The 15,983-nt window shown below is 40.3% G+C and overlaps 1 protein-coding gene across 1 annotated transcript in view; it reads right to left on the bottom strand.

The window, feature by feature from the left end:
* Positions 1–1,343: 1,343 nt before the first annotated feature.
* Positions 1,344–15,983, bottom strand: part of PEAK1 (pseudopodium-enriched atypical kinase 1) — a 32,552-nt gene continuing 17,912 nt past the window's right edge. The window contains exons 3-4 of the mRNA XM_010292846.1: positions 10,866–11,614; positions 1,344–2,501 (exon numbers count right to left, since the gene is read on the bottom strand). Coding sequence (XP_010291148.1) covers positions 1,344–2,501; positions 10,866–11,614 — 1,907 coding nt within the window. The remainder of the gene's footprint in view (positions 2,502–10,865; positions 11,615–15,983) is intronic.

Genomic DNA, 15,983 nt, shown 5'->3' with positions numbered 1-15,983 from the left:
TATAGCAACGTTAGAAAACACTAGATAGAACAGACAGGAGAGACGCAGCCAACCACCGCTGTGGGAAAAACGGATCACGATACTGTTAGTTGTGGCTGCCAAACTTAACAGCTCCCTCAATAATTAAACAACAGTGTTTTTGCCCCCTTGTTTTTACCCTTCAGAGAACCGTGTCTGCAGTAAAATGTCTCCATGTGGCCTGTTAGCTACACACAGACAAGCTCTCAACATTTCTATCTCCTGCCAACATACCAGCAGAGCCAATTTCAGTCCCACTTTGCAATATGGCACAAGTGACAAGAGCAAACCAAAATAAAATAGAAGAGGTGGCTGTTATTTTCAGCCCCAATTCATAGCAGTGATTGTCAGAGAAGGTTATGTACATCCTATGCATTTCAAGTCAGGTTTTAGTGTCTTTTGCGGTGGAAGGGGAATTTCAATTGCCCACTGTGTGTTGTATTGTTCTTATATAAACATGGTTACAGCTACAGTACGTTAACAGTCCAGACTGGTGAATGTCATGTAGGAAATGGCAAAGACAAAGTGTGCATATTCTGCTTTTTAACGCAGAGGTCTTAAGCTAAGGGTAATGGTCTGATTCAGGCAGCATTGTTGAAATCACGGATCTGTGGCTGGAAAGGACAGGGGTAGGCAGTGAGTCAGAGGCAGTGGAGAAGGGAAGAGGACTGAACGCAGATTTTTACGGCCCACGGACACTCGCCACAGTCAGCAGGATAACCACCCCTGGGCAGGGGAAAAAAGGTGGTGTAAAGTCTAAGAGAAAGATCAGAATCTGTTTGGCTGAGACCCAAGGAAAGGGGAGTCCAGCGCGCTTGTGGGGGACTATGCTGAGAGAAAATTTTGCGTGGTATGCGGAATGGAAGCAAATGAGTGTTTTGTTGCATGGTGGATCATTCATCTCACAGTTACAACTAATCCGTTTCTGCTTATGGTCACTGCTATTCACTAACCAATGCTACATACAGAAATGACAGAAACTACCCAGAAGAGGAGGGCAACTTATTTACTGCAGTGGTAGAAGTAGTGGTATCAAAGTTTGCTCTCCTTTTCAGCCAGATATTAATCAAGTTACATACTGTCTGATCCAAATGCAGTCATGTATATATAATCAATCCCTAACAGGCCTGTCAAAAAAGAAAAGTTTCTGTCATATTGGGTACAGGATGTAGTTTCTCCTATTAGAACCTATTTGCTCAGAGTTGCTGGCTTTGAGATCTAGGCTATTTCTTAACACTTGCACAAAGTGTGAGCCCTAGGGCAAGCTGGAGTGAGGGCTGGGGTGGAGGTGGGGGTGCTTCATGAAAAGCAACAGGCTCTACAAACTAGTGCTGCTGCATGATTCTCACAATGCGATGAAGTGATTCTATAGTGGCAAAAGCCAGATACTGACAACAAAGCCAGTCTTCCAGGATAACTCCACAGTCCCTGTCCAAGGACTTCTCTGCAAACTTGATCATCAGCAGCGTCCTTTTGATATCTAGCCAGTTCTGAAGTACAGCATCTCTCCGGGCAGGGTTGGAAGATGTACTTAGAGCATGGAACAAGTCCTCACGTGGACCCCAAAGCAGACACTGAAGGATTCCCTTGGCTTCTGATATCAGGATCCTCTCTGAAGGGTTGGGATTCAGCAGGCAGCTGGCAAGTTGTTGAAGCCCTTGCGAGTAGAGGGAACGGCAAGGGATCTTGGGGAGATCAGCACGAGTATACTCCTTCTCCTTCAGCTCTGGATTCTCATCAAAGGGATTGGGTAAGTGCAGCATTTCATAGATGAGGATGCCAGTCTGGAACTCATCACACTTTTTGTACTGTGTTGCAGTGATGATTTCTGGAGCCAGGCGGGACTGATCCCGTAGGACCTCAGGATCCACCATATGACTCTTCTGCTTGGCCTGGGAGAAATTGCTCACTATTAATCTGGCTGGGCAAGCAGTGTTGGGACTGGGCTCCATGGACTCAGAGCTCAGAGGGCTGCCTCCTGGTCTGGAATGAACCAGCAGCAGGTTCTCTAACCGCAGATCACAGTGTGTGATATGATAGGGTTTCAGGTGCTCCAGGCCCAAACACAGCTGTAAAAGGAGTAGACAGACCTGCCTCTCATACAAATCTGGGCTTTTTGCATGGCGGGGTGCAGATTCTCGCACAAAGTCGGCCACCGTTAAGTATGGGACCTCCCGAGTGATGACCACAACACGGCTGCGTGGCTTGCTGATGGTCCCCTGGTTGCTTGAGCTGTCTTTCTGTGAAGCCTCTGTACTGGAAGGAGTGTCCCTGTTCTTTTGCTCAGGCTCTTCCTCCTCTTCTTCCTGCTCCTCTTCTTCCGCCTCTGGTGCATCAGCATCCTCCCATGGAAGGAGACGAACTGGCACTTCAGCAAGGAAATGGCCACAGTCCTGCTGGATGTTAAAGTTGATAGCCAGACTCTGCCGGATAGATAGGCTGTGATAATACTGCTGGGATTCCTTAGCTTTACTCTTGCAAATCTGGGGGAAGAAAATAAACAGGACAGACATAACACAGCTCTTAAATTTGTAAATTCTATATTCTTAAAAAAAAAAAAAAGTACCTTGTTGATGGGTATCCACATCTAGCCCTAAATACAAAGCACTGAGAAATTTTTTACTGAACTGACCTTGGCAGACTTATCTTAAGGCACATGAACAGTTTCCATTGCATAGTAAGCAACTGCAGACCAGTATGTGTAGGCAGCTCCCCCTGTGCACGTATGATTCAATGGAAAATACAGTTCAGGCAGGTTGTGCTTTTAGTCAGAATAGCAGCTGATATGTGGTAAATTCACAGCGAAGCTTACTTTAGAGGTACTTGTTTATCCATATCATTTTATTTCGTGTTCTCTCAGCTTTGTGTGAAGCTTGAACAAGATAAAAATAATCAATAGCAATAGGAGATACAAAGAAACATGCATAGAATAATTGAGGATATGATCAAACGGTTGCACATGACTGAGTTAGCACAGCGTAACAAGTTACCACCTGTCAGCTGAGTTAAGCGACTGCATGCACGCTCCTTGCCCACTGTAATTGGAAACTGCAATCTGTTAGCTGCAGCTGCATCAGGTTAACACCTCGTGTCTGCAGTGAGGGGTGTGTGTGTGCATGGCAGGGGCTGCTGGCAAGCATACTTGCTGTGGCTCAGGGGATGAATGGAAACTCATTACAACATGGTACCTTAATTGCTTTCAGTCATTTGTCAAGGTCCCAAGTATGTGTTTTTATTTTGCCCTATATAGCCGTGTTTAATTTCTGTCCAGAAATATCTTGTTGATACTTACATTATCACCATAATAATTATCCTTATTAATTGTTTTTACTGCCATAACAAGTGGCAGCTCCAACCCCGTTACAACAGCCACTGGACAACCTCTGTTAGGGACTCTGTTCTAAGGCATTTACTGATGAAAATTACAGCCCTACACACACTCAGGCTTGTTGACCTTGCATATTAACCTTAGCTCTACTGACTTTAGTGAGATCGTTCAAAACGTCTGAGGTTGAGCGTATGTTTTAATCTTTACAAGGTTAGAGCCTAAATATTCAGTTGGTATAATGCACCAACAAGTCTTAACTGCAACGCTCAGAGGAAAAGAAAATAGGAAGACGTCTCTCTTCAGATGAAGTTACAGCTTCCTTTCGCTCACCTCTGAAAGCCAAATAACTTAGGTTAGTAAACGTCAGCACTAGTTCTACACAGTCACAACCACCAAGGAGCCCAGATCTCATACTAGCCCTGAATATAAGCATACGGTGACTTGTCTCCCCGTTCCTCATTTTTCCCCTTCTCAGGAACTGATGTAGGGTAAGTTAGAAACCTAACTTTCACTGAGAGAGAAGAAAAGTTTTTCATCTTTTATGTGCTTATGTGGTTAAGAAACATACAGTTTAATGGGAGGTTTAGTCTTTTATGCTTATTGATCAGGAAAGTGCATTGTCAGATAATCATATGAAAGTAGACACAAGTAGTAACAGTATTTTGACTGTCCTCTTATCTTTGATACAGTGTGTATTTCCATACATCACAAGCATTTAAATTTCCCTACATATTATGTACACTATAGCTTAAGGCCTGTTTATAACTGCGACGCACAAACAAATTTGAAAATGCATGTACCAGTCAATTCTATTTAAAATAAGAACGTCATCATTTTCTGGAAACGTTGATAGTTACCTTCTTTGTACAGTGGCTCTTAAAAATTTAAATTTTCAAATGTATTTTATACTGTTAGAAGTGAAGTGAGTTACCAATGGAAAGTGCCCCCCCACTTCTCTCAAGTGCTACAAAAGTTTAAACAAATGCAGTAGAAATACAGCATTAACCTTTGAATTATATATGGAAAGAAAATGTCAGCTGATTGTCTTGGAGACTGAAGTCCCCAGATTTATTAAATACTTAATACTGCACAGAAGACAGAAGTAGAAAACTTGGGTAGACCCTACCAGTGTGTATCAAATCTAACTGCGAGAACAGCTATTAAGGAAAAGTAGAAGAGTTTTGTCTTTTATGGCCTTCAAGTCCGTGGTCTTTTTCTTGTACAGACAGCCATGGGCATAATCAATTCCAACTGCAGAAAAGGTCCACTGTGTTGTAATCCAGCCTTTAGGTTTTAAAAATACTTAACTGACCTAATCCAAAATAGAAACTCATTCTGAAACAGTTTAATTTTAAGGTCAAGCTTACCTGCTGGTAAGAAAAGTGCAAAAAAGCACTTGCCCCTAGCTATTGTACTATATTTCACGTTACCCACAGAAGTTTTCTAATGCTACCTGCCACCTAAAAATGATATTCTATTAGGAGTATATAATCCACAGAGTATTTGCTCTTAAAACAATACTTCTCAATTTAGTGAATACAAGGCCTTCTTAAAGGTTTATGAAGAGGATTTCTCCTGACCTATAGAAAAAGAAAAGCAAAGGAATCGAGACTTACTGCTAGTTTGTAAAGTTAGTCCAAGGCAGCTACTTTTTCCTACTTACTTCAGAAAAGGGCTCTCAAATTTATTACTGGAATTTCAATTAAAATAACAGGGGATAATTGGCTTTGCACCTCTCAAAATCAGCCTTGGTTGGCTCATTTTAGAAAATACTGCCAATCCTAGAGCTGTGGTAGTATAAAAGCACACTGTCACAGGCCTCTGTGGAGGTGGTAATGCTTCCTTCTAAATTAGAAACGACTGGCCGTGCACCAACAGGGGTTCAGCTATTAGGGAGGACAACGCCGCCTTTGCACCCATTCCCTTTTCCTCCGAGGCTGCAGAATTGGCCTGCAAGGCAAATCAGCTCTGCGTGTTGCCAGCTGGATCATTCCTAAGAAATGCCTTTCCAACCTACCAAAAATGTCCCAAAAGAGAGTTGTCCTTCTCTATCTTCTCCTTTCTCTTTCTTCCTGCTATTCAATCCCAAGTCTGTTTTACTTTGAATTAAACTGATAGCCCTTCTCCTGGCTGATATTAAAAATTATTGATTCCCATCCTTTAACATTACACCTTTACACTTGGGAAAAGGTAACTTTTCCCCTTTACACTGTTCTCTTTTTTGAAAGTAACCAGCCCTCATTCCTCCTATCTTTATTCCTAACCCTCTGATTCTTGTTGCTCTTTTCCGGATTCTCCCTGTTTATGACATCTTTCTGAAGAGTGGCACCCAATAATGAATACAGTATTCTAGTTAAGACCTCCCCAGGATCAAGCAGAACAGAGCTTTATATGTAATGATCCCTTAACACTTCCCAGGGTGAACAAGTCACATTAACAACTCCACCGTTACTGTGGTTCATGAAAACCTTCAGAGCGGAGTCCACTCTAAAGTCTGAACCCAGAGCAGAGCCAAACTTTCCCCAATGTCAGTTCTTATATATGAATTTTTGTTTCAGACTCCTCTCTTTATATCAACAAAACAGAAATTAAAGACTAAATAGTATTAGGATTAAAATCAATACTAAAATGACTGCATTCATGACTACAGTTTCCCCCCTCTTTATTCTGCTGTTAAAGATAACGAAATAAAGAAAAAAAAAAAAATCTCTTAGTGCCCAATAGTGGTGGTGGCTTTTGGACACTTACACTTTTTTGGCACAGGGAAGTATATGGATAGTTTTCTTATTGATCTGTTCAAAGACAGTATATAGAATGTAAATTTAATTTACTGACAAACTTCTTGTACTATTTTATAATTTTCTGAGTTGCGGCTTCTACTCAGAACTCTTATTTTAATTACCATTTTGCAACAGAGTAGTGAATGCTAGTGTTTAATACTATTAATGGATAATAATGCTCAGCCTACCATTTTATAAGGTAATAACTTCATTATCACCTAAAACTATCATCCGAATGACCAAGATGTAAAATTTGCAAAATGCTTTGAGTTAGAGTAAGTTATGTAGCCAAAGCCTATATTTACATTTGAAAAGATTTAGGGAACAAATTGTGAAATTTGATGGCCTCATTAGGTAGTGTTGTAGACTACTTGTGATGAATAGATGGAGTGGATACAGAGCTGCTTTTCTGTTTGTGACAGTTAATTCCATGTCAAAACTGTGAGTAAATACACAGCCCAGTTTTCTTCGCATGATTTTTAAAGCTTTTGTCTGTTCCAGTCATCTGCTCTAAAATACCACAGAAACCCTGCTGCCTTTTACATATATAATATGTTGAATTCCTATTTCTGGGCACAGGAAAAGAAAAAGGTGAAAATACTTCTACTAAAACACTAACAGAAAGTAGGATCGATCAGTCATTTACTATTTGCTTTAATGAAGTACAATCAGCTGAGCTATGAAGATATGGTATGTGATAATAGCTGAAAGAAAGGTGTTGATAAGGGCTTGGCAAGCCTTATTTCTAAAGCTGATAAAGAGCTGGTTGTTCAACGATGAAGCAATGCTGGTAAAAAGCCCTTCCACAGGATGCAAGAAAGCAGTAAGAAAAAAAAGGAGAGATACGAGTAGGAAGGAACAGAAAGTTTCTGTCTTCCTTTTCACTGGAACGCACTGTCATCATGAATCTTTTCTTTAGTGCATCCATACAAACTAAACTTCCATCATGTTTATAGGGACAGGACAGGTTTCTTTATATCCTGCCATTCAAATCCCCCTGCCTGGACCCCATCCTTAACAGCAAGATTTTAATGTTTCAGAGCTTCTAAAACCTGATCTGCATTAGCTTTTATTTTTTCCTTTATGAGTCCAGTAGCCTACTGTGCCATCAGCTGACTTCCACTTTACCAGCAGGGAATCTCATTTCCACTCTGTCCTATGCATTTTACAGGGCATCAGTGAACTTAAAGTAAGATGAACATTGTGGGAAATGAATTTACAAGTGCTGAAAATGAGAAAGACAGAAGATCACAAAGACTGCACCATCTGTGCTACTTTGTTGTATTGCACAGAGGGACAACTGCAAATGAAATTCTGCATAGAATGAAAGCTTGCTAATCCCAAATTGATAGCTTGTTCTTGGCACAACCTTGTTTTCCAAGGAGGCCAGTTTGATTTCTGATTGACCTCATTTTCTTGATCTGGCCTTGGAATAGAGCTTTGACTTTTTAACGATGTCCCAAAATACCGAATTCTACTCTGCTGTGACTGAACTCAGAACGGGCTAAAAGTTTAACGTACATAGCTTTAGTTTGATCTGAAGCATGAAGTTCTGGGATGACCTTTAATAACACTTCTGCCAAGAAGGTCCACTAGGAAACCGAATTACCAAAAAACAATCTTAGCACATTGTGACAAACTAAACAACTAGAAAATAACTGTCAGCCAAATTCAGCCCAATACGATTTACTTCTGCATTGCTCTCTTTTATACTCAGGACAGGAACCTTAGCAGAAATCCTAAGGTTTTTCTGCTAGAAGAACTTCTGCTGGCCTGTAGCAACCAAAGCAATAAATCTTTAACTGCTGCTTTTGAGCTGTTTGTTTGCACCTTTGCAATTCCTGTTATCCTACCTGAACTGCATTGCACCACGTGCCCACGGCCAGAACACATACTGCAAGCCGTAACCCTGCTGGTTTTTTATGTCTGCATTGTTCCGTGTGGACTCTGAATCATCATTTCTATCTGTGTCTCTCTATGACAGCAATTTCCTTGAGAGTTCAATACTGAAAGTGGAAGTAGTTTCCTCCATATCACTGACACAGTAATTAAACTCATGTTAAATATTACTCAGAGTATTTTTTTGGTAAAGATCTCTGCCACATCGCAGCCTTATTCAGTCTGCGTAGAGATACTAAGAATTGAACTCACCCAATCCGCTTTGCAGAAAAAGCTGGTGCACTCTGCTGCTTTTACTTTAGTGTAACCTTTCCACTACATATTTGGAATTACTGATAAGACTGTGGTTTCAGGGGAATGTTTATCCATATTGTCCCAGATCTACCAACTACTTAGTAGGTGGTACTGCACTTAGTGAAGGAAAAATACCTCAGGGACTGGAATTTTATAGAAACCTCTCTGGTAAGGGAACTTCTTTTTTTCTTCCATTTGGAAAAGTAGTTTTCTCATCATGACTTATTTACTGTTTTTATTTGTAATGTTTCAGTCAAAATAATTTCTACATGGCTTCCTGCAACTTTTTTTCACAGGATGTTTACTAGCAGATTAGGTAAGAGCGAAGCAAAAAGCATAATACAATGCTTTGAAACAACACACTCCTATAAACAATGTTTTCTCCAATATCCACACCAACAGAACAGGTTGTGCTCGTTCTCCACCAAATTTATCAGAGCATCTTTTGCCGGTGACACCACCAGAATGTAAAGCTGCACAGAAAGCTCATTCTTCAACAGTAGTCAAATGGTTAAACCTTAATTTTTAACAGTGCTTTTGTAATTCTACTTTTGGAGATACACTATTAAAACTTTTTTTTTTTTTTTTGGTTGCTTATGCATTAAGACTCTTAACACCGTTTGGGGGTGAATCTCTTCTTTTCTGCAAAGAGGAATAATAATTTAAAAAATCCCATTACCGCTTTTTCTTCACAAATCTAATATTAAAATCATAGAACCTATGAAGTGTCTGAATTGTTAGACGGTGTCGCTTGGGTAGTTCTACAAAACTCAGAAGAACTATGTAAAATTTACACTGCCCAAAGATGTGGCTCCATATACATTTTCAAAATGTATTTCTAAGACTTGATCAAAAATAACAGCCAGAGTGTATTTTGGACTCACTAGGCACACCAGTAATTTTAATCTCACTATTTTTGCCATCCTGTTTTGGGGACAACGGATTTAAAATGTGAGGAATACATAGCTTATTTGCTGGAGGCAGATAATTATGTATTTTGGCTCACACAAAAAAATCCCCATGATAGTAAGTAAAACTGGTATATTTGTTAAAGCTAAATTCCCCAAATTTGTGTGTGATGTAAGAGCAATCTGTTGTTACGAGATTTTGTAGAACTCTTATCCTAGACTGATGACTTCTAAGTCAAAGATCAGCTTAGGGGCAAATGTTAAGACAAAGTTGAAATGTACCATAACTGATTATAGGAGGAAAAAAATCCAGTAACCACAGTTTAAATTATATAAGAAAATACCACTTTGGGTCCTAGAAGCAACCATTTTTGCATCATTGTATTAAAACAAAAAACCAACCCAAACTGAGTAATGCCAGACTGCTGATTCTGCAACCAGCGTAGATTGCCAGATATATTCACGGTCTGGTTCTCGGCTGTTTCGTACCACTGGATGTGGATCCACAAGACATTTGTATTTCATTTCACATCTTTTCAAAAAGAAATATAAATGGTTATGCCCACCGATCTGCCTTAAAAAAGATGCCTTTCCAAGTTTCAGAAGAACATACCAGTTGTAACAACGTTTTGTTGCTGTAAAGCACTACCTTTCTGAGAATGTCAACATGCTCTATAAGCAATAATCAATTCAGCCTCACACACCTGTGTTGGGTAATAGATGTTTTCTCTCAGTTTCAACAAGGAGTCATAAGTTCAATGATTTGCTCAAGGTCACACAGGAAGCCTGACAGAGCTATGAATCTCAATCTTGACTGTCTTTCTCACTATCGTCCTACCAGATAAGCACTGAGAACTTTAGAGATACAGCGCTCAGAAAGAATTACCTACATAAAAGCCCATAAAGTAACAACATCTAGTGAGAGAGCTGCCAACTATTCAGTAATATATTAGCGGTAAATCTAGTAAATCTGATTTCTTTTCTGTGTTAGCTGAAGAATAAACTAGACACAAACCAATTGTTTGTTTAGTAAAAGGCCACAAAACTAACACTGACAAGTTCCACTTTTTTTTTTTTTTTTTTTAAATAGCTTAGAGGGCAACATTGACGGCTAGACAGAGCTTTTGAAAGGCTGGTAATGAACACTGGTGAAAATACAAGACCTTGTATGGGAACATAAAGATATATTAGCCTAAAATTTACATTTAAAATTACATGGCTCTAAGCATGGAAAAGTTTAAAATCTTTCCTAACTAAAAATGATGATTTAGTATCATTTGGATGCAGATGAGCCAAAGGATTTTGTTATTGCAAGTTTCCAAAAAACTGCTGACACATGTTAAAATAATACAGCTTTCTCGTCAATATTTCATTAAATAACGGCCCTGGTAAAGACAATTGTGTTGAATTTTGTTTTAATAATTTTGGAGCTGCGGTAAAAACAGATGAAACTTAAACAGCAGATAGCAATGCCACACATGGTGTGTGTCTTGGGAATCTTACTTTTCACACAGCGCTGCTGCAAGCGGCATGCATTTACGTTTGTAGGACCTACAGTACTGGGTGTGCTGCAGATTATGGCTATTGTTACATTTTGTCACTGATGTCTAGGGTTACTTTTTTTCATGCCCCTCTTACCTTGACTGCATAATTGTTGAGAGGATCTTTTGCATAAGAAGCTGGGTAGTAAACTGCATCGCCTGCCTCGCAGCACGGCTTGTCACTGGTTAGCCTGAAATCCGACCAGCTGTCCACCCCGAATCGCAGCTGGTCTTTTTGTCCAGCCATGAACAAGTCTTCACATTTAAGTGCCAGCTTCTTCAGTGAATCAGCATGAAGGCTTCGGATTTTACCAACCACCTCTTCTCGGTTCTCAATTCCTCGATAAAGTGCTTGCCTTTGTGGCTTCTGGACACCTTTGCCCTGCTTAGTCTGCGAGATGCGTCTCCCTGCTAGAGACTCCATGCTATTGGAACAGCGGTCCTTAATACTGATAGTGGTTAGGCTGGAAACACTGTTAGTTGCTGAGGTGGTTGCCCTTAGTTTTTCTGTAGGCCTGTCCAAGGAATCTCCTGACTCATTGTCCAGTACCTTGAGCTCCAGGCTGGCTGAAGAGCAGGCGCTGCTTGCTTCCCAGTTGGTGTCGATATCATAGGTGGGATTGGCCACGATGCACAGGTTGTTCTCCAGAGCCTGCTTCTGGAGATCCCTGGGAGTCGGCTCTGTGTTAGCTCTCAAAATTGTTTTCTTTGGCAGTGGAGGTGGTGTTGGCTGCAAGTTGTTCATTGTTTCCTGGTCTACTAGTCCTCCGAAGGCAATGGCATCATCCAAAGCTCCCTTCGGTTGCCTCGGCTGTTTTGGAGGTATCATGGCTGCTCTGGACTGTCCTGTGTAATAAGAAGATAAGAGTAATAGAAGGTTAAAGTACTTTGCACCTGCTGCTCATATTTGCACTCTGCAAAGCAGTTTAAGGCAAAAAAAAAAAAAGCTGACTAGAACCCCCCCAATATTTGAAGAAAACCTAAACACGTATCTGAACAGATGACCTAATTAGAAAGCAAAGGGGCCAAATCAGCATCACATATATATCGTCGCATACAGACGGTCTTTATTTGACCTTGGTCTGTATATTACAATCAGTTTCAGTGCTAGCAATGCTGGCATTTTACATCACATAGGATCAACGACAAAAAGTGCAAGCAAAAACCAAACATCAATTTTGGCACCCTGGCCAAATTCCAGTTTCAGTAAGTAATTCCCAGCCTCCCATAATTCCTTCTGCAGTCAATCAACTACAATATTATTCCTTACTTCCTATTCAAATGTGCTAAAACTATGGGTGGAGACTGCTAAGGGGCTTTGTGTACTGTCTCTTTGAGAGGCGCATTTCGCTGGCAGGTAAAGTGATTTTTTTAATATATTCTCATAGTAGTCAGTAAAACACTTGAGATCACTTGGATTTGAAATGTTCTAAAGAGGCTGAAAGCATTATTTCAGAATGGAAACCAGAAAACTTCAGACACAAATAACGTAATTTAGTCGGCGGTCACATTGGAAAGTCAGGATGGCCCTAGCAGATTCACCGGGTGAAAACAAGGACGTTAAGCCTACTTTCACTCAAGTTGACAAGTGTGTTGCCACTTCTTTCAATGAGAGTAGGTTCATATTTTGAGATTACAAAAACAGAAATATTTATTACCCTAAAATTTAAAATGCTTACCCTCTCCCTGTGACCGTAACTTTCTCTAATAGGTTTCCCTTACTCACTTGCCATGGGTACCTTTGTTAGCAATATTATGTTCACAGATAACATGACCTAGATTCAGTCAAAAGATTCCAAACGGCAGGTTATATACATGAAAGCACGGGATTTCCACTGACAGCCTGGTTTTAAGTATCTGTATGCTTCTAGGGAAGATAAACTTCCTGTCATGTGTTTTGGATGGCTTTTAGAGAAGACAATTATGTTTTATAACTGCCAGAGTCCTTGGAAACAAATAAATAAATGACAGTAATGTAAGAGAGAATAAAAAACAATAACCAGACAACACAAATGACCAACTCACTGCTCTGGGACAATTAAACAGTTGTTACTCGTATCCAAATGAGCAACATTGCTGCTCTTAATAATCAACTGCTACTTTCAGAGAAATTATTTTGTAAGTTTTCTACTACTCCTGTGAGGTTCATTGACTGTCATGGTAAGGTAAGAAGCCAGTTGTTACAGTTGCAACACAGCAGCCGTGAAATGGATGCTGTGTGTAATTGCAGTTGAGCATCTTTTTTAGTAAGGGAATAGCAAGTAGAAAGATACTATGACTATTGGACTATTTATAATATGTGCTGAATCCTTGTAAAGAGAGGACTGAACTGCAATGCTGAACCAAACTGGGGGGATCTCAGCTTCAGATTTGAATTACATCACTTTGGTCCATAATAAATAATAAAAGGCTTTGCAGTCTATGAAACTAAGATATTCCAAAGTTTAAAAAATTGAATTTTGAGCAGGAAATTCTGCTGCCTGATCATCAGGGAAGACTACAGAAAGACTATTGCTCTAGGTCATCACTTTTTAGCTACCACAAAATAAAAATATTCAAAGGCTAGAAATATTGGAGAATCCCTGCATATCCCTCTCAAATCATTATCAAGGTTGCTTAAAAAAATTTAACACTCAGAGGACCCTCTACTGCTCCTTTCTGATCTTGGTATTGCAGCGAGCGTGCTCTGCAGCTCTTCCTCTCACCGTTTGATATGCTGCAGCATATAACATTGGCCCCAGTTCAACAGTACAGGAACTCTATCAGGTACCTGTTGCAGAGACGAAGAGTGGCATGATTTAGAGTCAAAAGCAGAATTGTCCTGAGACAAATTCACTTCCACTCTGTCCGTATCCAGTTTTCTTATTCATCCAAATGTCTGTAGCCTTCCACATCTGCTTAATCTTACAAAATCTGTGACCTATGTACTTCTCCCCGGCAACATTCTGTGTTAAAGATCACTTGCCATTTTCTCGCTCTTACCCTCTTCCCCACTACGCTAAAATAGCCCAGCTGCTGGGGTTTTGAGAAAGGCTACTATTTCAGGAGGCAGTTTCCTAATACGCATTGCTTGTGTGACTTGCTAATCCAAGGACTGCACACATGCTAGAGGAAACAGTAAGGAAACAAATGAGAGCAAGATGCACATCTCGAGCAGCAGCAGCAGAAGCCCTCTCCAAGAAAGGTAAGATTTATAAAGGCGCTTCTTCTTGATTCTCTTATTTTCTGTCTGCTTTAATGGCCCTGTCCTCCAAAAGCCCTTCATACAGAGGAGTGGTGCGACTGCCACCAGTGACTTGGCCAGTTACTGCTTTTGCATAGCTATTGGAACTGTGACATCAAAACATAACTGAAGAAGGTCTTCGTAACCTGAAGTTGTCTTTGCAGATGTCTGGTGGGGGTGGCAGGATCCAGAGAACTGCATGTACAAGCCATTATGTAGTTACTTTTTCAAGTATTCTTGGCTGAGGAAAATCAGTTTGTAAATCATGTCATGTTACAGTGTAGTTTCTCACCACAAGAACAGATTTTCCATATTGAAATCTATCCATCTGTATTACGTGTTTGAAAAGCTTCGTATCTGGACTGTTTTTATGCTGAGTTCTTAACACTGTACATTTCTTTCACCCCACTGGGCCAGTCTTTCCAGCTCAGCTTTCCCCAAGCATGGCGTGATCCCGCATGTCTCACACGTTTTTAAATTCATTGTCTGGCAAGAAAAAGGTCATCTAAAATTTTGTCCCTGTAAGAGGCACAACGATGTTCTTTTGCCTAGAAGTACTTGCAGAGCATTTGCTTCCTTTCCTTGCCTATCATTTCCTTCTCCCCTTGCATGCTTAAAACCCATCATTTCCTTACCTATGGCACAGACTCTCCAACATTACAAGGTTCACCCTGAGCTACACTCTCAGGAGGCAAATGAAAAGGAGGAACAGGCACAGTACTAGGCTACCACTTACAGAGATCTTTGAAGTGGCTTCCAGACTGTTGAAAAACAGAAGAAATTTAACTCTTTATAGACAGCAGCTTTTGAGAGACCTTTCAGTAATTCTATAGTTCAAGAACATCTTCCATTATAGAACCTCACTACGCTATTTAAATATTAATATTTAAGTCTCCAGACACCATGCAAAGGTCTGAAACTCTAAATCAGCCCTTAAAAAAAAGCGTTTAAATTTTATTTTTCCAGGTAAATCATCAGACTTTGCATTGCAACCTGTTTATGTTAGTTCATGAAACTATCAAATCTGACACACTGAGCTGAGGTTTAATTCAAATTTATATTCCATAAGCATGTTTTTTCTTAATGACATGCTTAAGTATTGTTTAGATTTCTTGATAGTCCACGTACCTTTCTTTTTTGCTTAGACCAGATCAGCAGTATACATTGTCAAGAAATTTCAGAACTGTGAAGGAAAAGACTTCTTTAATTTGGAAAAAAACTAATGGTGAATCAGGCAAGCGAAGCGGGTGACATGCTGCATGCTTCCATCCTTCCTTGAATAGAACCGTTCCCGAGATGTATATTGCTCTACAATACATATACGGGTCCAGTACACCCCTGACAGCAGGCTTCTCCTGTACTTCCTCCAAACTAATTTTGCTTTTGATGTGGTAATCTACCCTGTGATCTCCTTTATTCTTGAAAGTGTTTTTCTGGTCATATGCCACTACCATTACTCATCCAAGGATAACGTTCTTTGTGGGAAGATGTGAATTAGAAAACAGAGTTGAAAACAATACTCTAGTACTCACAGTAGTAACTGGGCTATTGCCACGATTACGAGCTCTGTTGTCAGTTTTGGTGACCACCACAGTACTCCTTAATCTCTAATCCCCTAGCATAGGGATTTAGATGAATGAACAGGACCCAGAGGGCTAAAATGGCCAAAATGACTCTCACCTCTGCCATTCTCCAGCTTAGCACATCAGTTTGACAAAAATTTCACGTTCTGCATTGCCAAGGAAAGCAAAAATTAATAATCATGCATGTACAATATGGGTAACCAATCTTCCAAGACCACATCTATCAAAACCCCAACAGAACTAAAATCAAAAAATCAAAACTGTGCACTCTCTATAGTGGAGACCAGCAAGAAAGAGACATTTTGAGTGGCTCTTCTGTGTCTGCAGGAAGCCCGCTGTAAGATGGGGCTGGGCTGATCACACAGCTGCGTCTTGGAGCGGTCCAACAGCGCTGGCTTTGGCAGCCTCT

The sequence above is a fragment of the Phaethon lepturus genome, unplaced genomic scaffold (assembly GCF_000687285.1).
Source record: "Phaethon lepturus isolate BGI_N335 unplaced genomic scaffold, ASM68728v1 scaffold43328, whole genome shotgun sequence".
NCBI classification, from domain to species: Eukaryota; Metazoa; Chordata; class Aves; order Phaethontiformes; family Phaethontidae; genus Phaethon; species Phaethon lepturus.
Note: the sequence above shows the minus strand (reverse complement) of the source record. Positions and strands in the feature narration are given on the sequence as shown.